Consider the following 23,411-nt stretch of genomic DNA (forward strand, 5'->3'; position numbering starts at 1 on the left):
TACCTGCTGGGAGAACAAAGTCTTCAGAAGAGAAAGCATAATTCTCCACCAGGTCCTGGTGTACATCCCCAAAAGCACAGACCAAGTCCAGCTATATTCCATCCCAGAATGTTCCTCCCTCTGTTCCCTCATGGGGTTTTCTGGAAACCTGAATCAGAGCAGACATATCTGTGCCTTGCCCCCCTTTCATATGATCAGCAGCTAGAGTAGCTCCCTCCTTTTCTATTTCTTATTCTATAGTATGGGTTTTTTGGTGGATTAGGATAATGCACAGATTTCATAATGAACTGGGATGTTGTCTTCAGCAGCTCAGCTCTTAAAAATAAACTCGGCTCATAAACTGGGAATATGTGAAAGAGTTCTTGTTTAGATCTGCTGGAAGGTGTATGTTTACATGCGTTAGCCCATGCCCTCTGAAAGGGCTGGGCGCTTAAGTTCCACATAAGTACTGGTGGTTTTGGCCCGAAGCCCTGCATGTTTGGAAAATCTGACTCTCCAGACACTAAAGAGTTAAGAATATAGGCCAAGACCTTTGAAAGAGAATAGATATTTTGACCAGTTCCATTTTTGGGGTGACCAACTTGTGACATTAAAAAGGGGCTTGAATTTCAGTCAGTGCCGAGCATCTGTGCTCTGAAAGTCAGGTTCTTTTTCACACATCTCAGGTTAGGCACTCACACAATCAGCAGTCCCATTTTTGGATCGATACTTTTTTTGCATGTGTAAAACACGTTTCTGAAATAGCTAAGCATATGCTGGTTTCTTTTTTGAAGACCGGGAGCTCTGAATGTTCATTGTCTTCAGCCGTATATCAGATCAAATGCCATGTTTTAAGTCAGCTGGAATGATCAGACAATCCAGTAAGGTCAACCTCTCTATTTAAGTACCTTTCCAAAAGAACTAAGCAGCCTCAACTACAAAGTCACACTGGTTGGTACATTTGGTTTTTCCATTGGTGTAAACAGAAAAGAACTGTAGACTGGATGCTTTTGCAGTCCCCTCCCCCCGGCCCGATGACTCTCATAGTGCTAATTTAGGCCATTAAATAAAAGACAAACTATGGGAAGTGTATTCAGTGGAAAATGTGTCTGTCTAGTGTTTCTATCCTCCACGACTAGCCAAGGATGCGGTCACTTTAACAAGCGTCCTCTTCCATTAGACTGAAAATTCCCCAGCCCATACATCTATCTCTGAGCCACTCTGAGTTTTTATTGTGTACCTAGTCTCTGTATTAGAATGGTGGATTTGGCATGCAGGCATTTTAAGCAATGGGGCACTAGGTAACAGCACTTCCATGCACACCGCTATATAAGCCTTTCAGTTTCTGTTATCGCTACCACAGGTCTTGATCTTTTCGCAATGTAGAAGTATTTTTAGTGGAAGGGGAGGAAGGAGGGAGAATGGGTCATTTGTGTCGTTCATTACTTTAACTGATTTTTTTCAGGTTGGCAGCCAACACTGGCACCACAGCTTTTGCTCCAGTAATATTATTTTTTTGGACAGCGTCCCAGTAGCACTTGAATGTTGCCGCAGATATGGCGACAGTGCTGTTATGCCTCTAACACGCCATGTGATCGTATGAGACAATCCATCAAGCCTTCCACAGGGAAATCTGTAGCGGCTGTCTTAGCCCATCTCTGTTCATTATGTTTCAGAAGAGAATGAGGCTGCATTCCCCAACTTCATGCTCTGCAGCAAAAGAGCTGGAGAACAGTGAGATGGCAATAAAGTGCATAAAACAAAACATTAAACGCTAGCTCCTTCCCTGGTGTAAATCAACTGTACCTTCCCTGGCATATGAGGATCTGGCCCTAAATGTGCCTTTAAAAAAAAGTAATGGCAAACTTACATTGAAACCTTATAGTTTAATGAAATGAAATCATGACCCAGTGTGACAAGTCAGTAGAGCTGAGCAAAAAAATGGATTTTTCAGTTCAGGGACCAAATAAACAAAATGTCAAGTTCAGTTTGAACCAAAACCAATTTTTCCAATATTGTTCATTTCTTCAAAAACTTTTTTGGAATCAACCAAAATAGTTTCAGTCAACTCAAAATGAGGAGTTGGGCTTTTTGTTTTGTTTTTGTTTTTGTTTTTAAGTTTTTCATTTCAGTTTAGTCCTTTGGGGTGTTTTTCTTTTTCTTTTTCTTTTTTAAACTGGCATAATTTGGAAATGAAATGTCATTTCAAAATGAAGCATTTCAAAACAAAAAACTCAAAACAAAGTATTTCCAAATGGTCCAATCAAAATATTTTGTCTGTTTTGAGAAAATATTTTTGTTTTTGTTTTTCTTTTTGGCCAAAACTTATTTGCAAGTATGGGTTGAATTTGACAAATATTTGAGTCCCTCAAAATGCATATTTTGACAAAAATTCTATTCACTGAAAAAAATCACCCAGCTCTACCAGTTAGAACTGAAAGGGTGTGCAACTAAAAACCCATGACTGGCCTCTACCAGCTGCCTCGGGCTTGCAGGACTCGGGCTGAGGGACTTTTAATTGTGGTGCAGATATTTGGGCTCAGGCTGGAGCCCGGGCTCTACAACCCTGCAAGATGGGAAAATCCCAGAGCTTAGGCTGCAGCCCAAGCCTGAATATCTACACTGCAATTAAACAGCCCTATATCCCAAACCCGCAAGCCTGAGTCAGCTGGCACAGGCTAGCTGCAGGTGTCCAATTGCAGTATAGACATATCCGGAGAGTCCCAATGGAAACAAATTCCCAGGCAAAAACTTTGTAAGAGAAATTTTAAAAGAATATTCATTTAAATTAGATGTTAAAACTAGGTATATACTACAAAAGTCACATTTGTGAGCAGTGATTCCAGTTACCAACAGATGTTTACTTCTAGCATGTTCACATCACTTTTAATGGGCCATCATGAACATTCAGGAGAATAACTGGTTGATATAAATGTCTGGGGAGTGGTTATTCTTCTGCTGTATTCACACACACCACACATCAGGGAATACCTGCATGAATTAGAGTAAATCCTTTCCATTATCCACCTTTTTAATTAGCTCAGCCATCCAGTCAGGAAACAGAAAGACCATCATGCGCTCAGGTGATCGATCCAATCACACACCATGACTAACATTATGAAGAGCTCAAGCACTCAATTCCCAAATACTCCATGGACTGAAATGTATTTACACTACTGTTAACTGAACAATCACTAATAACATATACATTCAGACAAATCAGGGTTTGTTGCTGGATAATTCACAAGGAAAGAAAAGGTCTAACTTTGTGGGTAAACTAATGGAAAATTGGATCATTGCTTTTAGAGGTTAATATACTTTGTACTTATGTAGATCGCCTTTCACCCAAGATCTCAAAGCAACATATAAGTATGAAAATAAGCGTCACAACATCCATCCAGACTATCTGCCCTCCTAAATAAGGACTACTAGAGTGAATAAGGATGGCATGATCAGGCTGTCAGGCCCAGAACCTGCAAGGTATTGGCTCCTACCTCCTGTTGAAATCAATGGAAGTTAGGGCTTAGATACCTTTGAGAATCTGGGCCTCAGTTTTTAATTAGTCATCTATCTCTTAGGCAAAATTCCATGGAAGTGAATAAGTACTTCAGTATTTGGCCCAATTTTTCTATAATGTGCTTTGAAACACAGTGCTCAAAACAACACCATTATGAAGTGGAATCTAGAGTTCAGGGTTATAGGCCAGATCTAATTCCCACTGAAATCAGCTACAGTCTTTCCATTGACTCCAATTACAGTTAGATAAGGTCCATAATATCATTGCTTATAGATATGAGCATCCATCAGCTTTATTTTCTCATCCAGTATAATAAAAAAACAGATGTCATAATAGCCATCCCATCATAGACTAGTTTCCATCATGTAACAGCCAGACAGCAAATGTATGCTCAGCTCTCAGTCAAAGGAGGGGACCAAAGCAGAAGAGACAAGCTACCCTTTTAGGTTAGATTCAGAATAAAGCTTTCATTTACTCTTTGCTGAGATTTTTACTGATCCGTACACTGTTAAAATGTTGCTTAAATTAAGGGGAGGGGCTGGGCGATGAGTCTCAGTGGTGTATTTAATGAGCTTTTATTTTTTTTTAAATTACTCAGAGAAATACAAACCTCCCCTAGTTCTTAACCTTTTATCGGCCTAGGTATCAAATACCGGTTGGCCCAAGTACATTTTGTGCAGTCCTTGTTTCTTATGCAAATGCAAACATCTATAGACCAATCTGCACTGTAGTCGAATTTGTTTCATTCTGTTTTGTACTTTTCACCTAAAAGGAGTATCAGGTAGATGGAGGTTCCCCCACCTCCCCAGGAGATTGTGGGAGATTTATTTTCTTTCTAAAATTATTGAGATAAATCCATCTGGGTGCAATTTCACTGAAGTCAGTTGGGTTACCTGAGGGGTGAATATTTTTCATCACCCTGCTTCAAAGAAAAAGCAATACTATGTAGGTAATCTTCATGTATTTTAAGTGTTTCTACTAATGCTATAGGATGATCAACCAAAAATATAGATGCTCCTGTCTTTGTCAGTCAGGGTGTTTGTATTATGCCCTTACCTATGTAGGTCTTGACCAAATCTCAGTTAAACACCTTGAGCCAAAATCAGCCCAAATTCAACTGCTCTGAAGTCAATGGAGTTGCACTTTGTCTACCACAGGGCTGAATTTGGTTCTTGAGTCTGAAGAAGTGGGATAGGCAAACTTGAGAGGACAGGCTTCCTCATGAGTTCCTTCCTTGTGTTTGGGATGCATGTACCCTGTCTCATGATGTTTTGATACTTATGCTTCCAGTCCTAGGCAAAGCTAGGAAGTAGAGAATAACAAAAGCAATGAAAACAATAAGCTAACCACTCTCTATTTCAATCTCTCTCTCTTTGTTTGTTTGTTTGTTTGTTGTTACAACACACACACACACCACAAATGTTCCATTTAATTTTGGATCAAGAAATGAGTAGACATTTGGATTTGGGCTTTATAAAGTTACTTACAGATCTGGATTTTCAATATCACCAATTCCAGGATTTCTGGTCAGGGCCCAGGCTCATCTGTAATTGGATTAAACCAGCTGACTCATGCTCTCTAGTTCTTGTATAATGGACTACTCTTTAACTCAGTTGCAATGACAGTGGACTAGGGTCAAGTGGCCTGATCTTGCATGTCAATACATGTGTAAGTAATTTCATTTTAATCAATGGATAATGATTTAGGGAATTGGGCCCATGAGGGCAAAAGGCACAGTCTATTTAATATACTCTGGTCTAGTCTTGCGATTCTTATGTGACTAAAGGTTGCAGAGTCAGGCTTGTGGCTTATTGTTTGAAATATGGAATTGGGAATTATTAGGTCCAGTATTCCACTATTTTTACTTTAAATATCCTGGGCTATATTGTACCTTCACATTGTAATGAAATCATTGGGGAGTTCTGCTTAAAAATCCATAGCCTAAGATGACCCCAACGTTTTTACTATTAAGAAAATAGTGTTTATATTACTATAATTCCACATTAGAGAGACAAGGTGGGTGAGGTAGCATCTTTTATTGGACCAGCTTCTATTGGTGAGAGAGACAATGTTTCGAGGTTACACAGAACTGAAAATTAGGACTCAAACTTGTCTCTCTCTCTCACCAACAGAAGTTGAGCCAATAAAAGATATTAACTCATCCACCTTGTTCCTCTAATATCCTAGAATTCCACATAACTTATTGCTTATTTTTAGATCAAGTTCCCATCCAGTACACCCCAAGGACAAACTGCTTGTGATATTTGTGACTAACTCATCTCCTTAGGAATAAGAAGGAGAAAAAAAATGGCAGGAGTAGAAAGTATTATCCAAAAGAGAAGAGGGAGTTGCACATCACATTAGAAATGCTAATACACATTAAAAACTTCCCTAATACTAACTCACCATGTAAGGAATCACTTTAGTGGTATACATTTTATTGGGAAAATCTAGGCTGTTTTTTTGTTGGTTTTCTGGAGGGAAGTTTTATGAAAAATTCAAAATGTGGAAGTTGTTTACATTTTGCAGGATTCAAAATAGAGCAATTTTTTTCCATTTTTGCAAAATTGTTAATTGACATTTTTATTGATACCATTATCAAAACATGTAGCTTTCTGAAAATAAGGTTTTCAGACAGCTTAAATATTTCAATCAATGTTTTGATAGCAGTTTTCTAGTGGTTTCTGATACAAATCTTTGACAAAAATTTGTAATTCAAAAAAGTCAGCAAGAGTTTTACAAACAAATAAAAGGGATGGGGGGATTTTTTGCATAATTTTCATTTTGAACGAAAGGCTTTTCTTTTTTTTTAATTTAACTACTTTTCTTTTGAAAAATTTCAACCAGCTCCAGGAAAATCCTCACTGGACATCTGCACCCTCTGAAGTCCCCAAATACAGTGAAAATGCCAACTTCCTACTATGTAGCAGGCTAAGTAAGTTCCCTGTAATCTGCGCTGCTGCAGGCTATCAAGAGCCGCACAGGGAGGGAGAGGTACCACTCCCCAGCCCAGCCCAGCCCAGCCCCACTGGAGCTGCTGGGAAGAGGAGCCCCACCCCACCCCCCCAGCCCAGTCTGGCCCCACCAGAACTGCCACAGCCCGGGAGAGGCACCTCTTTGCCAGGAACTGCCAGCCCAGCCCCACCGGAGCTGCCGTGGCTGAGGAGAGGTGCCTCTCACCTTGCCCAGAGCTGCTGCAGTGAGAGAAGGCTGCGGGGAGTCCTCTCTCCCACCATAGCCCCAGAGCAGTCTGCACCCCCAAACCCCTCATCCCACCCCATCCCAGAGCCTGTACCCCCCCCCACACCCCAACCCGCTGCTCTAGCCCTGAGCTCCCTCCCACACCCTGAACCCCTCATCCCTGGTCTTACCAAAGAGCCTTCACCTCTAGCTGGAGCCCTCGTTCCCCTGCATCCCAACCCACAGCCCCAGCCCTGACCACCCTCCCACACTCCGAACCCCTCGGCCCCACCCCTACCGCACATCACCTGCATATTGGTGCCCATAACAAAATTCATTCCGCAAATGGACGCAAGAAATTAGAGGGAACACTGGTAGAATGGCTGGGGGCAGACTCAGCACCTCCTAGTATACAGTCTGGTAAAGGACAGAATGTGGATGAGCTACAGTCATGATCACTGGGTCTCCATATGTTCTACTGTCATGAGGAAGCCACAGGTTACATGTGCTGCTACCCACATACATTTGCAGCCACAGCTGGCCACAGTGCATGGTGTATATAGGCCTTTTGATCTGGCTCTCTGCACAAGGGTGACTTTTACCCATTATGGATGCTTTTCCGCGATTAGATGCAAAAGGCAAGTCCCTCCTAAGGGAATATATTCCAGTTTGGATTCATGTGAGCCTCTGTTAAAGGATAATAAAATCTACTGACATAAGAAAAAGCCCCAACTCTGGCAGATAATTTATTGAATATTCTCTCCTGTGTCTGAGTGACATTAGAGGGTGGGATTTTCAAAAACACCCAAGTGAGCTAGGCCCTAACTCCCATAGATATTCAATAAGAGTTGGGCATGTAGCATCTGTGGCCAGGATGTGGGCAGCCAGGCCTAGTGGTCAGGACAGAGAGGTGCCCAAGCCAAGGATCACTGACAGAGGCAGAGCCCAGGGTCAGAACTGAATTCAGCAGCCAGATGCCAGAGCCAAGGTTTGGACCCAAAGTCAGAGGTCAGGAATCAGAGACAAGGGTTAGACCAGGTAAGGCAAGAGCAGGGCTGGACCAAGCAGGGCTGCCCGGGGGGGGGGCGGCAAGTGAGGCAATTTGCCCCACAAGCCCTGGCCCGGTGGCAGTCTGCGTCTTCAGCCGGCATTTCGGCGGTGGGGGGCCCTTCAGTGCTGCCGAAGATGTGGAGCGACTGAAGGGCCCCCCGCTGCCGAAGTGCCGCCGAAGACCTGGACCACTGCTGGGTAAGTATAAGCGCCACAGCTCTCTCGCTTTGCCCCAGACCCTCAGAATCCTCTGGGTGGTCCTGGGACCAGCAGGCACAGGACCTATCATAACTGTGGGAAATTGCTTTGAGCAGCCAGTGAACTGCTGCTGCAGCTGGTCTGAAGAGCCAGTCTGCTGATCCGTCCAACCAGCCAGGTGATGGAGCGGATCAGGCAGCCTGCTAAAGACTAGCTGCACTTATTAGATTGCCTGGAGAGTGAGTCTGCTGCAGGTCCTGCTTCCTGACACATAGTTACCTTGTTTCTGTTTGACATTCTCCCCCAATGGTCATTCAGTGTCTTTTAAGCAAGCAGGTTTCAGTCAGCAAACTGGCTTTCTGCCAATAAATAAAAATCCGCATACTCTCTTCCAAGTTAAGATGTAAAACAAATTTGGTGCAACTTTGATACTGTTAGCAGAACTCTGTTTGAAGACCTTAATAAATATGTTTAAACCTCATTCAGATAGCATTAGTAATGTCTAATTTAGAGCAGAGAAACCGAACTTTCCATTCAGTTACTTTGTACAATTCTTTTTGACCATCCTACCCTATTGGATACTACTGCTTGATTGAGCTTTAACCAGAGATGGGTCCCTTTCACAAGATGGCCTATATAAAGTGACGATAACGCCAGCTGGATTCATTTGAAAGAAGGACATCTTGGGAAAAGCAGATACACAGCTAACAGAATAAAACAGGGAGAATGAACACCTGAATCCTCTGTCTGTTCTTGTCTTGTAGGTATTATATTCCTTAACTTCTTATAGGTGCATGTGATTTTTTTTAAAGGAATTGCCACTTGGATATACAGTTTAAACAGTTTATATATTATTAGAAAAACAGGCTGATTGATTGAAAATATTTTTGTGTTGAAAATACTAATTCCAAGGGAAAAAATCGTTTCTCTATCGGGGCACATTATCGGCTAAATGCTACTTGTTATTTGTGTCTGCTGAGCGATCTGTAAGCTAGAGGAATTACCTAAAAAGTGTCTAGTGTGGAAAAATACAAGTATTTGATCCTGCAAGCTGGTCTGTGCTGGGACATGCCTGCATTGGGACCGAGCAGCTTGCAGGTGGCTGAACTCTTAATACTATTAATTCATACTGCTATTTTGCAAACCCAAAGGCTAATATTAAAGGAGAAATTGCATCGTTCTCTCAACAGCTTTGCATGAGTGAGAGAGATATATATTGCAGGATAACAAACAGTCGGACTGAATATGGCAATACTTTCTCTGGTTGGCTAAGTAAAGTATGTATGTTTACTCATCTCTACACTTCTTCCTCCTTCCAATTAGCTCTTCTCCTTTCTTCTTATTTTCTTGCTTGATTTTGTTTTTCCTGCTTGTCTTTTTTCCTTCATATTCATTGTCTAATTTCGATTCATTCATATTTGTAGCTCTTTTGTTCTGTGACTTTTACAGGAACCAAAAGAAAAAAAACAAAAAACCCTAGCTGTGGTACAGATCCATTACTAGACTCAGATGCTAAAATTCTCAATAATGATGCCAAAGAGGCAGAAGTGCTCGGTAAATATTTCTGAGCGGTAATTGCAATCAAGCTGGATGACATATCAATATCACAAAATGAGTTTTCCTACAGTGACTAAGGAGTATGTGAAACCACATCTACAATTCTATGATTGCAATTAATGGAAAATTTCATAGACATTTTGTCTTTTTTAAAAAAAATCAACATTTAAAAAAAATGTGTTAAGACCCAACAGTATTCTAAAAGACAAACTCTGCTTTTGTTACCAGTGTATTCTCGGCCCCTTGGAAGAAATGGTGATTGTTGCTCTTTATCTGCTGGACATCTTGGTTCAGGCCTTTGCAGCCCCTTGCAGTCCAAATAAAGCAGGTAAAATAACTTTGATTTATTTTTCTAAATAAGATCTTCTCTCACAGTTAAAAGAAGCCAAAGGGTTTCTGGTTAGGTAGCAATGAAATATCCTATCTTGAGGGATTTAAATTATAGGCTTTCAAGTTTTTAATTCTGGCACCGTTTTTATTGGTCTGACTTTAGTCTCAGCTAGCACAGAAAACAAACTAAAGACACAGTCACAGTGCATAAAGTTACGCATGTGTGCATCTCTGCAGGATCAGGGCCTAAAACAGCCCTGAAAATAGAAATGAATATAAAGCATTCTAACATATCAAGGGCTACATCCTGCACCTTGCCACATAAGCAGGCTTTACTCATGTGAGTAGTTTCATTGACTCCAGTTGGGCTACTGGCGTGCCTAAGGGTTTGTAGGGCTGGAAACCTCACATATATAACCAGGGTATGAACCGGGGGGAGGGAAGTAACTTTCTGATCCTCCACTGAATTCTGCCTGGGAGCCCAATTGATTAAGTGCAGAACTGGGACCCTGGCTTGCAACTTTCAAAAATTAGAGAAAATGTATTAGAAATTTATCTAGGAGCCCTTAGAATATGAAGTATCACTTTATCTGCATGTCCATGGTGTTTATGTCAACAAAATGGATCAGCAGGAATCATTTCCATGAGCTATTGATGAATTTTAACAGATGCTCATGAGTAAGGAGCTTTACTCATGTGAGAAGTCCCACAGTAGGTCTACTAATGTGTGCAGAGTTACTTGTGTGGGTGCAGGATCAGAGCGCATTTACAGAGAGGATCAGGCTGGGAGTTTTGAATGTTCATTGATTTTAAAAAAGTGGAAATTATTAATGTCTCCACAACTACATTCTCAATCCTGTCTTCCTTGAGCATCTACAACTCAAAGCAAAGCCGGTGGATATCCAGTGAATTCAGGATCAAGCCCTATGTATCCCATAAGCAGCTGTGTTCTTTGGTTTGGGTTTTTTTTAACAATATTTTGTTTCTGTAACTAGCGGTCTTATTAATTTTCAGCTCATCGGTGTTTAGGCTGCTTTTAATTTTTATATATTCAAATTCATGCAACCTGATTCCGTGTAAATAAGACACACTATCCCTGCAAGACCAAGTAAGCAACCCTATAGCTGAGATGTGTAATATCTGTACTTCATCTTCATGGTCTAGTTCATGTTCATGTCTCTGTATTGATCATTATTAAAAAGGTTGGTCTGTTTGTTTCATCCTTTGCGCACTGCATTTTGGCTTGAAAATTGTGGCCATTATGTTTACATTGGCACTGTATCTACAGCGATGGGTATTAATATACAAACTTTTAGTAATGGTATGGCCTGGATCTAAAGCTGCTATGAATAGATGTAGGTCTACTGAAGACAACAAACACACTTGCCCAGATTATTTCCAGTGAAGTCAATGGTGATATGCTAATTGACACCAGCTAAAGCTCTGGGTCCATAACATTAACATACTCTAATCTGACCAATTTCATTATAGTACGGTTTCACTTCATTTTTTCTTTGTTCTTTGATTAGCTGTTCTGATTTTAATAACATTTGCACAAAAGGTGAAATTCTGCCCGCTCCGAAGTCAAAGGCAAAACTCCCCCAGACTCTAATGGGGACAGAATTTCACACAAAGAATTTAGATTATGATGGTTTGCTTTCTAGATTTAGGCTAGTGGATTGGATTTTCAAAGACACCTAAAGGGGTTTAGCCAGGCAAATCCCAATAGATATAAATCCAATGGGATTCAAATGCCAAACTCCCATAGGCCTCAAACAGGCTTCCTTTAAAGTTAGTAGATAAACTTCCAGTGACATCAGTGGTCCTGAATCAGATCCTTAATCCAGTTGGAGGTAAAGGCAGGTCCAAGTGTAAACTCCAGCTGCAAACACTACCCACAAAGTTCAGATCTAGATCAATCTCAGCAGGAAAATGCAACTTAGAATACCTGTATTTTTTTTCCTTTTAGACATCATTTTGGTGTATTGCTATCCTAAAACCATCATTACAAAAATTCCCGAATGTCCCTATGGATGGGAGGTTAATCAGTTGGCTCTTGGAGGCATTTGCTACAATGGAGTTCATGATTCGGGATATTACCAATTCACGATTCCAGATTTATCGCCCAAAAACAAGTCCTACTGTGGAACTCAATCAGAGGTAAGTACGTCATGGGCAAAAATTCACTTCCCAAGAGTTGGCATTCCAAAGCCCACTGAAGTCAGTGGAAAGATTCCCATGACCATTAATGTTCTATGGGTTAGGTTATATGTGCATATATATCACTGAGGCAGACAGGACATAAACTCTGACGATTTGTCAAAGGCTCTAGTGCTTTTCAATATCATGGATCACTGACACTTATGTGAGAAGTCAGATGGTCCTACTCCCTGGCACAGCCAAAATGCACATGGGGTTAGGTCCATGTGCAATTCATCTATGTGTGCATGTATTAACATTACAGTTTTCATTACTTGTGTGTCCAGCTCTCAGCAAATGGGGCCTCAAGGTTCTAATTTAACACAAATGCATGAAGAACCAGAACAGACTGTTTTGCTGATCATTTATGATAGGAGAAGTGCCTTTTCCTGTTTCAAACGTCGGGCAGAGGTCCCAGTTTGCATCCAGCTTTCACTGCCAGCATTTCTCTCTTTGTCCCCCTGACTGCAGTTTAAAAACCCTATCTATCACTTCTACAACTCCATCGTCTCCAACGACAGCTCGGTAATTGTGAAGAGCCAGCCTGTGAATTATTCATTCACCTGCACTTACCATGCAAACTACTTGGTCAACCAGGCTGCCTTTGACCAAAGGTAACTCCACCAGGAGGAACGGACTCCCCTGTTTTCAGCACGGGGCTGGATCCATTATCAATAGCATATGTTGCAGTCATACGAAATTTTCTCAATTTTCTAGAGTGGCGACAGTCCATGTGAAGAATGGGAGCTCCGGTTCATTTGAAAGTCAATTATCCCTCAACTTCTACTCTGTAAGTGCTCCCTGTCATCCAGTATTTAGTCTGTCAGAGCCTGCACACTGGGGTGAGTTCACTCACTTCATGGGAGCTGTTCCATATTTCCCCCAGCATCCGTGAGAAGGGAATCCAGCCATAAGAGCCATGGGAAAAGGAGCACATAGCCTCTGTTTTGTACGGTACTGAGCACACTGTCACTATGTAGCAGCTAATTAACATGGGATTTATAGGGTGGCCTTATTTCTAATTAATTAATAAGGATCAATCTAGATGGAACAGAGTAGTTCATATACCATTTTTAAAATATGTTAGGTCCCTTTGTGGCACAGATTTCACTGACTAGAGGCGTGTTTCTCTCTTGCATGGTTACAGATTTGATAGGTGTCAGAAGAAACAGCCAAACTTTGCTTTTAGCCTAAACAAAGAACAGTGTGAATCCGCAGCCACTGCTGCTTTCCTCCAGTCTCACTAAATATAGAAGCCCCTTTCATTCCTCCTGAAATTTGCTTAGCTGTTCTCTGATGAGCTGGCTATTTAGTGTTCCCCTGAGAACTTTAGTTCACACTGGATTAGATTTCCAATGTTTGCCCCATGCCAGCAAGATTTTCTTTTAAAGTTCTACCGCCTTTTCAGAGGGTGGGAGGGTATGTCTGTATTGGCAGAGCAGCAACCAACCCCATAATCTATTTCCATCAAATCACAGGGTAAGTGGACGGTAACCCAGTAGCCTAGATTTTGCATGAATGAAACACAACACTAATGACTAGTAATGACATGGAGCCAAATCCTGAGGCCAAGCTATGGGGCGGCTTTGCATATGGATCCTCTGCAGGGCTTGGATAGATGGAATCTTCCCCTATACATAGTGGATTTAGGGTAAAAGTGGAATCTTCCCCATCCCCGCTGGTTTTAGGGAACCGACAACCAAAGGCATTGGTCCCCGCTTATGTTTGTTATTTGTGGTGTGTGACTGATCTGTTAAGTACCACAGCACTGTTGCTAGTTCCTGGCTGAATGATGGGAGAACAACAAATGATGGAGAATGAACAAGGTATTTCCAGTCTGTGCTTTAACCAAGTTAATTATTGGAACTAAATTTCTTGAGGCTCCAAGGAGGGGTCACAAACAGCCAATAGTCCTCCAAGAGTGTTCACAGACCATAAATAATGACCACTATGAATAAGTGTAGAGCTAACTCATGACATGTATTGGCAAAACATAAGTGAATCACTACTTTGTTAGGGCTGCTCAAAATATTCTGAACAAAACATTTTCTCTTTAGAACATGGGAAAAAAGCTCAGTTTTGGTGGAACTTTCCACCAGCCCCAAAATAGCTGCCATGGTGCCTCATGGGAGTTGTAGTTCCGGATCACTCATGCCCCCATTTGCCCAAGTTGGCCCAGCTTCCAAGCCAGACTCATTCTCTCATGAGACAGTGCAGTTTCTTTTCTCCTCATTGCTGAGCTACTGTCACAACCAGAGTGGTCAGACTTAGTGGTCAGAGCAGGAGTCAGGCCCGGCTGGGTCCCAGAAAGCCGGAGTCCAAGACAGGCCAGAAGGCAAAGCAGGAGACAGGTGCCAGGAGACAGAAGCCGGAGTCTCGGGTCTCTTACACAGAGGGTCTGAAGCAGAGGCAGGCAGGCAGTCTATGTTGTTTCTTAGACAGCTCCCTGTAATGGCTTCCTGGCTTAAGTACTGGTGCCAGACAGTCAGTGGGCTGCGAGGAGCTGCCACTCAAGTCCTGCTTGGCGTTACCTTCTACTGAGCCCAGCATCTAGGGTGACCAGACAGCAAATGTGAAAAATCAGGATGGGGGCGGGGGGTAATAGGAGCCTATATTAGAAAAAGACCACAAAATTGGGACTGTTCCTATAAATTTGGGACATCTGGTCACTCTACCAGCATCACAGGGTCCTCCTAAGCCTCCTGTGGTGATGCGATGGCTTCAGTGACCCAGAACCCCCAGGTTCTAGCATGGCAGGTTCTTACAGCTATTGTAGTGCAACATAGAGCAGGGATAGACCAGCTTATAGTTTGGGGGGACATACTCTGTACAGAGTAGAGGGCCCATAGGGAAAAATAATAGAATGAGGGACCCAGAGCTACAATCCCCACGGGGGCACTGCAGCAGCTCATAGATTGACACTGAGCAGAAAGGAAATGAAACATTACATTGGATTGAAACATTCAGTGAAAAGCTTTGATACTTCATTTTTACCCCAATTGAAGATGAAAAGAAAAGGTCAAAATATCAAAATGTCTTGCAGGATGGAAATTGTTTTGCAATCAGCTCCATTCTTTGTACTATTCAAACAGCTCCAGTTTGGGGCATAATCTTGTTTTATCACTAAATGGATCCTTCCACCTCTGCTAATCTCTCTCATGGTGATGCCAAATGGCTCAGAATGAAACTAAAAGGCGTAAGGGGCTTGAATTTTATAACCATTTGCATGCAGATACTTTGATTGCCCAAATGGCTCTTTGTGCACACAGACTCAGTAACAATACGCCCACAGAAACATTTTCACCTGCACAATTTGGTGTGGGCACCTGTGAAAGTCATAACGAAATAAACAAACCGGGGGGAAGAAACGAATAGAAAAATCAATGTCAAGTGATAGAGGTCAGGAAAACTAGCTTCACAAGTGCAGCTCATTGGAGGGTTAGGATTAATGATGCTCAGCCCACTTGTAACTTCAGCATTACGTAGAGATTCCTTCTGTTTCTTGGCAGAGAATGTCATAGTAAATGCTGGCATCTTAAAACAACATGTTGAGTTAGGCTTGTGGCTGTCTCATGCCTTCAGATATGTTAATCACCTCAGGCCAAAGATAACAAATACGTTCCCCAGTGTCTTCAGGATGCTTAACATTGGAGGGGAGGGATAGCTCAGTGGTTAAGCATTAGCCTGCTAAACCCAGGGTTGTAAGCTCAATTCTTGAGGGGGCCACTTAGGAATCTAGGGCAAAAATCAGTACTTGGTCCTGCTAGTGAAGGCAGGGGGCTGGACTTGATGACCTTTCAAGGTCCCTTCCAGCTACAGGAGATTGGTATATCTCCTATTATTACCTTGTGTTGTAAAAAAGGCTGTAGAAAATTCTGCTTTCTCCCAGCAGAGGGCAGCATGGAGCCCTACATTTTCCCTTCCAAGTCTTAAACCCTGAGGAATGTGCCAGACCCCTCCAAATAGAAAGCACCTGCTGTTTTACCAAAAAAAAAAACAACCATGTCAATAGGTTGCTACTGGGACAAGGCCAATGCAGCAGATGTGGTGGAGTGAGTGTACTTGACATGAGGGGCAGGAGTGCGCATTTCAGCGGTTCACTGCAAGAGGGATTTTGCCTGACTCAGAATTCTTCCGGCCACTCCTGGGCCACACTGGAGCAACAAGGCTAAGCAATTATAAACCAGTGTAGAGTCTTAATGTCATGGAGCATCCCATGGTTGTTAGCCTAGGTACAGTCTTTAGGTTTAAGTTCAATACAGGCAGCCTATTGGGTATTTCAAAGCTATGGCTACAAGGGACAGCTGTAATGTCTCAAGGCTTTTTTTGTCCAGAGGAATGTGTGAGAGAGAGAAAAGTGCTAGAGAAAGAGAACATTCGAAAACAAAGCGAGGGAAGAAACAGATGAAAGATGGCTCTGTAGAGCTTTGGGGCCGTGTATCTATTTAACCAGACAGATAGCACTTTGAAATGTACACCACACTTCTTTTGTTTACACAGTTTCAGTCTCTTACTCACTTTGTTTTGCTGCAGTGCAAGAGAAGCTGTGAGGCTCAGGGTCCAATGGACGTGAGCATGCAAACCTTGTCCGTTCAGCAAAACACACTCAGTCTGTCTTTTGCAGAAGCCTCTTCTTTCTTGCTGGACAAAAACATAAAGTAGCCAGCTAGCCCCTTTCCTGACAAAAGGAAGATGGTTTCCTGAGCCGTCCTGCAACTCAGCTTGGCAATTTAAGCCTTAATCATGTCAGTGACTGTTGTGATCTGACATTATGGGGAAAATGCTGTTAGCAAAGATGGATGGATACAGTGATATGTAAAGCTAATCGTGTCTGATCCCATATCAGAGCACTCCTGAGCAGGGGAATCCAGACTTCTGAACTCCATTTTTCTGTTCTTGGCTTTATTACATAATCATGTCTTTGCTTTGGTGGTGTTATTAATGCACGCTGCCTCTTTCTCTCAAAGAATGCCAAGTTTTCAAGTAAAAAAGAAGCTCCCTTTGTCATTGAAACCTCAGAAATTGGTTCAGATGTATTTGCTGGAGTGGAAGCCAAGGGGTTAAGTAACAGGTATGAAACATATTGATTTACATCCGGAACTGTTGCTGACAGATAGTTTGTTGCTGATGTCAGTGTATTGGTTGGTTTCCTCTCAGGTTTAAAGTAGTTCTGAACAACTGCTGGGCAACACCTTCATCTGAGTATTTCTACCAAATCCAGTGGCCACTGATCACAAAAGGGTAGGTAATTGCATGAGTGAGACCAAACGATGTGTTACTTGGATGGATTACATGAATATTAAAGTGGGTGTTTTTAGGTCATGTTTGTTCTGGTTGGTAAAGCATGATATTAGGGTCTACAGTCATACAAAGTGTGCACAAGAGGGACTGGTCTTACGGTTTGAGTAGCAGCCTGGGAGATATGGTACTGAGGCACATAGTCCAGGACAGATTAATAGGTAATATCTTGTTACCTAGAGGACTGTGTTGTCCCTCCAATGTTTGTAAAATCATCCAAGGATGCCAAAAGTAAGAAGGTTGCATGAAAAAGCTGTATGGAAGGGATCACATTCTGCTTTCACTGACACCCAAGCAACCCATGTATTCCCCTACATGTCATAATGGTGCAGCTAAGAGCAGAGTGACTATCAAGATGGGCTCAAGCAGAGCATTATGAATGCCTGTCTCACTCCAGACTCAGTTAAAGGGAGTATCCTGATACTGCTATTCGGAGCAGGCTAAAAAAGCAGAGCATCAAATATCTAGGGCCGTTAGGCCTTGCAGCTGTTTCTGTTCTCATGATGCTTTTCAATGTGCAATCTAGGTGCGCAACGGACAATTCTATCTTAGTGCACGAAAATGGGAAAAACAGCCGGGCCACCTTCCAGTTCAATGCTTTCCGGTTCCAAAACATCCCCAAACTGTCCAAAGTCTGGCTGCACTGTGAGACACACGTATGTGACAGTGAAAAGTTTTCCTGCCCTGTGGTAAGTCCTTCCACTAAGAATTAGAGATGGGCCCAAGCTAAAAATTCAGATCCAAGGTCATCAGCCCCCCAGTCAAGTGTTTGGAATCTGGGGGTCTGGTCTGTTTCTTCGCTCTCAAGAGAAGTTTCTTCATGGTTATGTTCTGTCCACTAGAGGGAGCCAAAGCAATGCACTTGTCAGAGCAGCCACCGGAGTCAACACATACTGTCCCTGTATTGGGTAGGCTGATGTCTGCATTTCAAGTTTGATCAAAGGTTTTGGTGCAAATTCAGTTGGGGGCGGGGGGGGGGGAAGTTCAGTGAAAGATTTTATAGAATTTTTTTCAGGATTTTCCACCATCAATAGAGCTGAGTGAAAAAAAACTATTACAATTTTGAAAGAATCAGTAAAAGAAAACAAAGATCAAAACATGTTTTTCAAAAAATGTTCAGTTTTTTCCAACCAGCTCTATGAAACTTTTGTAACCCTGACCCATGACATGTAACTAAGTCCAGGAAACAGTCTCCTACCAGTCCTCCTGGATGTCCCACTTATCATCACATGGAGCCAGAAGTAAACAAAATCATTTATGAAAATAAAGCAAACAAAGCTCCTTGAATGGATTCACCAAGGGCAAGTCATGCCTGACTAACCTAATTGCCTTCTATGTTATTCCTTGACTTTAGCAAAGCTTTTGATATGGTCTTCCACAGTATTCTTGCCAGCAAGTTAAAGTATGGGCTGGATGAATGGACTATAAGGTGGACAGAAAGCTGGCTAGATCGTCGAGCTCAATGTGTAGTGCTCAACGGCTCCATGTCTAGTTGGCAGCCGGTTTCAAGTGGAGTGCCCCAAGAGTTGGTCCTGGGGCTGGTTTTGTTCAATATCTTCATTAATGATCTGGAGGATGGCGTGGACTGCACTCTCAGCAAGTTCGCAGATGACACTAAACTGGGAGGAGTTGTAGATACCCTGGAGGGTAGGGATAGGATACAGAGGAACCTAGACAAATTAGAGGATTGGGCCAAAAGCAATCAGATGAGGTTCAACAAGGACAAGTGCAGAGTCCTGCACTTAGGATGGAAGAATCCCATGCACTGCTACAGACTAGGGACCGAGTAGCTAGGCAGCAATTCTGCAGAAAAGGACCTAGTTACAGTGGAAAAGAAGTGGATGAGAAGCTGGATATGAGTCAACAGTGTGCCCTTGTTGCCAAGAAGGCTAACGGCATTTTGGACTGCATAAATAAGAGCATTGCCAGCAGATCAAGGGACGTGATCATTCGCCTCTATTTGTCACTGGTCAGGCCTCATCTGGAGTACTGTGTCCAGTTTTGGGCCCCACACTACAAGAAGGATGTGGAAAAATCAGAAAGAGTCCAGCGGAGGGCAGCAAAAATAATTAAGGGACCAGAGCACAAGACTTATGAGGAGAGGCTGAGGGAACTGGGATTGCTTAGTCTGCAGAAGAGAAGAATTTGATAGCTGCTTTCAACTACCTGAAAGGGAGTTCCAAAGAGGATGGATCTAGACTGTTCTCAGAGGTACCAGATGACAGAACAAGGAGTAATGGTCTCAAGTTGCAGTGGGGGAGGTCTAGGTTGGATATTAGGAAAAACTTTTTCACCAGGAGGGTGGTGAAGTACTGGAATGGGTTACCTAAGGAGGTGGTGGAATCTCCTTCCTTAGAGGTTTTTAAGGTCAGGCTTGACGAAGCCCTGCCTGGGATGATTTAGTTGGGGATTGGTCCTGCTTTGAGCAGGGGGTTGGAGTAGATGACCTCCTGAGGTCCCTTCCAACCCTAATCTTCTATGATTCTATGAATCCCTGGGCCTGGAATGGAACCTGACAGACAGCCAAGCTGGTGGTTTCAGTACATCCAAGTATTCCCATTATCAGGGTTCAGCTGCCACAATCTTCTGCAGCTGACCTGAGGGTGTACGATGGGGATTGTTTCATTGGCAGAAACAAAGAGTTCCAGGAGTCTAACAGCTGGTGAAACCCATTCTGACCTGGAAGCCTTGCAGCCTGTCTGCTGCAGATAAGCTTGAATGCTGGTGGTGGCTCTGGGGTTACAAACAATGTATTTTTCTGGAAACCAAAGTTACCATGTGCAGTTTGTGTAAAAATAAACAAGTTATGCGATCTGGAAGGGCGAGGAACAAGCAAGATGATTCAGGCTGTAGTGCAAGACCTATAGTGACAGAAGGCATTATGCTACATATTTGGTGGTCTATGAGGAATGAATTTGCTGGTCTCAGGTGGACGGGAATCTCAGCTGGCAATAACCATAGCAGTATCCTCAATGATCACCTGATAGAGCAGCCAAGGATTGAACACATGGTGATCAACCTGCTTTCCCCCTCTAGAGGGGGTTTCTCTAAGCTATTGTGGAGAGGGCAGGTTGGCCAAGCCTGTGGTTAGATACAAAGACATGGGTCTTGATGGCAGCTGTCATTTCAGCACCTTAAAGCAGCAGTAAATTAATGTGAAGGTCATTTTTAAAAGACTGCTCCCTGTGGCCCATTTGAATCCACTCTGGGATTCTCAGAAAATATGGAACAAGGATTCTCTTTGAAAAGTGAGCATTGGTCCTGCTCTGCCTCTCTCAGGAGTGATGCAAGGAGCTAGTAATTGGAGGCCAGGGCTGTTCCTACCCATACGCAAACACGCAGCTGCATAGGCACCAGGAAATTTGATGCCCTATGCAGCTGCATGCTGTTCCACTGGCCAGCCTGATCCCTCGGCCGGCCGAGCCAGCCAGGAAAGCAGCCCCCGCCCCTGTTCTGCATCTTCTCCAAAGCCCCAACCCCTGCTCCACCCCATCTCTTCCCCAAAGCCCCCACCCCTGCTCTACCCCAGCCGTGCTTCCACTCCACCTCTTCCCCAAAGCCCCTGCCTCTGCTCTGCCCCAGCCCCACCCCCACTCCACCTCTTCCCCAAAGCCCCCACCCCTGCTCCTCCACTCCATCTCTCCCCCAAAGCCCCCACTGCTGCTCCACCCTAGCCCTGCCCCCACTCCACCACTTCTCCAAAGCTCTTGCCCCGCCCCCACTCCACCTCTTCCCCAAAGCCTTTGCCCCGCCTCCACTCCACCTCTTCCCCTAAGCTACATCCTGGGGGACTGCAGCAGGGGTTGGGGGGGGCTCCATAGTGGGGGGGCTGCATAGGGGGCACCAAAATATCTAGGGATGGCCCTGTTGGAGTCTGTCGGATTTCCTTTTAAAATGCAAAATACAAGGACTGGCTGAGATTTCATTTTCTAACAAAGTAAAAGTGCAGGGTTTCTTTTTTAAAATAAATGACTGTCTTCTTTTGAGCCATGTGAAAAACAAAAACGACGCACCGAACAAACTGGAGGAGTTCTAGCGGCGGAATTCGCAGTGCACAGTAAGTGTGGATGTTTTCTATTTGGAAAAGAGTTTCTCTCTCTTACGAAGTGTCACAGGGGAACAGTCAGTCATTCTCTGGGCAGGGCTGACAGTAAGAGGGAGAGGTACTGCTTCCATATAAATTTGTCCCTAGACAGAGAATGGAGAAGATTAGCAGCAGTTAAATAGCAATCTTTAGACTTGGGTGGTTACTTGGAAGGGTAGAATTTTGCTACAATTGCTGTAGAAGGACCAGTTCCAAAGTCCCTCCATAGATAAAGCGACCATAGAGTTCAGCGACTATAATCCTGAAATGCACGTGCAGCCTGGGTTAAGGGGCTGCATGCAGGGATGGTCCACTGTGGTGGTGGAGGAGCGGGGGAATCCTCCCCTAAGTCTGCTGGGTGCCAGTGAAGCTGTGCTGCAAGTGTTTCTATGAATAAGTCTCTTTGGCTGATGGATCTGCACAACTGTGGATCCACTGGCCAGTCCTCCCAGCAATATCCCCCCTCCCCTACACACACACACACACAATTGTGGCTCAAACCCATCACATCTGTCCACCTGTGCCTACTTCTCCCTAGAGGAGGGCCCAGAAGTTAACACTCTTAGGACTGTAGGATCCAGCCCTCATGTGCAAGTCTTTTGGTGCGGATTCTTTGAACACTATGGGCCTAATTCTCATTTTCACTAGTGGCCCTTTACCCCAAGGTGATAATTAAATCAACACCAACTTTACAACCCCTTTATGCTACCTGAGTGATATAAAAAAGTCTTTAAAGTAAATGAGAATTCTCCTCTCACTTACCCTGATGTAACTTCACCCACTTCAGTGCTCTTGTTCCTATATGCACACTTACCTCAATATAAGCAAGAGGAGAATTAGGCGCTGGAGACGGGAGGAGTTCACCATGAAGTTCACAGCGGAGATGTTAAAGCCATGAGAGAAAATACTTGGCAAACTGTGACATACTTCCTGCATGTTATCTGTTCTGTTCCCCCTAATCACACTGCTGGATTTTGCCTTCCTTTAAACGATTGTTCTCTTTTCTAATATTATACAGGTGGAGGTTTATCCAGTTCCTACAACTTCTCAGGTAAAGAGAAAATAAGGCACCAAAAATGCCCATCCCAGAAAGCAACTGTCCATATTGATCCCATATGCTTTTTTAAAAACTTGTAAATCTACTCAGAGCAAACAGAGTTCCTACAGAAGAAAGAATTTTCAACATCAATTTTTATTTTGCAACATTTATGTGGTTTGTTTCCTTTTTTGGCACTTGAGGTACCTTGGACAGTGAAACTAGACCTGGCAGTTGCCCTTTCTGTCTAGTGTTAGTTTCACTTGTATTTTCAAGCACGAGCTCTATGCCGCTGTTTTTGGGGGTTTCCATCACTGCAGAAGAATGTTCAAATGCAGAAACAAACCAACGTTTTCCCTAACTTACACAAAACCACAAAAACATTTCTGTTCCTGGTTGGATTTTTAAAACACATTTCAAAATCTAAATATTAAGCCTAACACACGGACCGCGTCACTTTAGGGAGCTCAGATGCCAAGTTGATGGGCACAGGATAAGAACCTAAACAGAATTTAATGTAAGACATCTGAAGGTTTCAGCTGAGAACTTACCTTACTCTTTGTGATTTCCTTGCAGCTATTCTCAGTCATCTAATCTTCATGCTTGGAATCTGCGCTGTTTTACTGTGAGACACAGCCCAGCTGCAGTTCTTAACATGTTCCCCTCTCCCCGCCCAAACACACTTTATAACTGTACTTTACTACTTAAAACAATGTTTATTTTACTCACGGGGAGGGGCGGGGAAACTGTATTGATTTACAGGAAATATAAATAAAGCATGGCTTGATTTTTGTTTCTATCATAATGGGAAATGATGACACTGATCTTTCTTTCCCCGGTCTCTGCAGTTATGTTATAAAAGTGAATGGCAAGGGCTTACACGTGCTGTTCACTTCTCCCCTTTGAACTGGGGTGGTGGGAAACAGGGCTTGTTTCTATTATGTAAGAAACACAGGACATGCTAACTCAGCACTCTCCAAAGC

General features: G+C 43.1%; 1 protein-coding gene across 1 annotated transcript; it reads left to right on the plus strand.

Annotated features, from left to right (window-relative positions):
- Positions 1-8,606: 8,606 nt before the first annotated feature.
- Positions 8,607-23,088, plus strand: TECTB (tectorin beta). Its single transcript, XM_030570828.1, has 11 exons — positions 8,607-8,684; positions 9,710-9,809; positions 11,781-11,971; positions 12,482-12,624; positions 12,728-12,800; positions 16,978-17,081; positions 17,168-17,251; positions 17,835-17,997; positions 21,296-21,365; positions 22,411-22,443; positions 23,005-23,088. The coding sequence occupies exons 2-11, from the start codon at positions 9,734-9,736 to the stop codon at positions 23,055-23,057; spliced, it is 990 nt and encodes a 329-aa protein (XP_030426688.1). The 5' UTR covers positions 8,607-8,684; positions 9,710-9,733; the 3' UTR covers positions 23,058-23,088.
- Positions 23,089-23,411: the final 323 nt, after the last annotated feature.

This window comes from Gopherus evgoodei, chromosome 7, assembly GCF_007399415.2.
Source record: "Gopherus evgoodei ecotype Sinaloan lineage chromosome 7, rGopEvg1_v1.p, whole genome shotgun sequence".
In the NCBI taxonomy this organism is placed as follows: domain Eukaryota; kingdom Metazoa; phylum Chordata; order Testudines; family Testudinidae; genus Gopherus; species Gopherus evgoodei.